This window comes from Penaeus monodon, chromosome 19 (assembly GCF_015228065.2).
Source record: "Penaeus monodon isolate SGIC_2016 chromosome 19, NSTDA_Pmon_1, whole genome shotgun sequence".
NCBI classification, from domain to species: Eukaryota; Metazoa; Arthropoda; class Malacostraca; order Decapoda; family Penaeidae; genus Penaeus; species Penaeus monodon.
This window is the reverse complement of record NC_051404.1, coordinates 15,825,672-15,826,300: the sequence shown is the minus strand read 5'-3', so window position 1 is coordinate 15,826,300 and position 629 is coordinate 15,825,672. Positions and strand designations below refer to the sequence as shown.

Sequence of the window (629 nt, the reverse complement as noted above, 5' to 3'; positions counted from 1 at the left end):
CTTACCCCCAGTAAATTTTGAGACATCAGGACTGTAACACACAGCTTCTTCCATCTCCTTAACTTTACGCATTTCCTCCATAAAGGGAAATAAGTTGCCCTGGGAATAACCCTGCCGCAAAAGGCCAATGTGAATTGCAATCTGTTGAAGAACATGAATTATGTACATCTTACTATGCAAGCTTAATCAAAAGGGTAGAAGTAGAAGTAGCTGCAGTAATAATAATCCTAATTATAATTATAACAATTATCAGTCTCCAGCTACTCCTCTCAGAAGTAAGAGAACTAGATACGTTAATCTGATCACATAGAAATGGTAGGATTCTAGTTACACTGAAAGCCAATGGAAATTCATGTGACTAATTTGTCAGGTTAGGTAATCATCAGCATAATTTGAACCCATTGTAATCAGATGCTTGAAATGCAATTCAATAAGATGGTTGAAATCTTGGTCTCACCAAATATAAAGGGATAAGATAAGCATGAAGGAGTATTTTGATTCTTAATATGTAACAGCACATTGCATGCAATTCCTATTTATTAATATTGGGAGACAGAAACAGTTACAGCAACACTCTATGCTTCTATAATTTCAAATTAATGTAAGAAAAAAAAAAATGTTGAGCTGAA

At 34.3% G+C, this 629-nt stretch overlaps 1 protein-coding gene across 1 annotated transcript in view; it reads right to left on the bottom strand.

Moving 5' to 3' along the window:
• Positions 1-629, bottom strand: part of LOC119585090 — a gene marked incomplete in the record, with an annotated part of 23,795 nt that overhangs the window by 12,684 nt on the left and 10,482 nt on the right. The window contains 1 exon segment of the mRNA XM_037933708.1: positions 6-141. Within this exon segment, the coding sequence (XP_037789636.1) occupies positions 6-141 (136 nt within the window).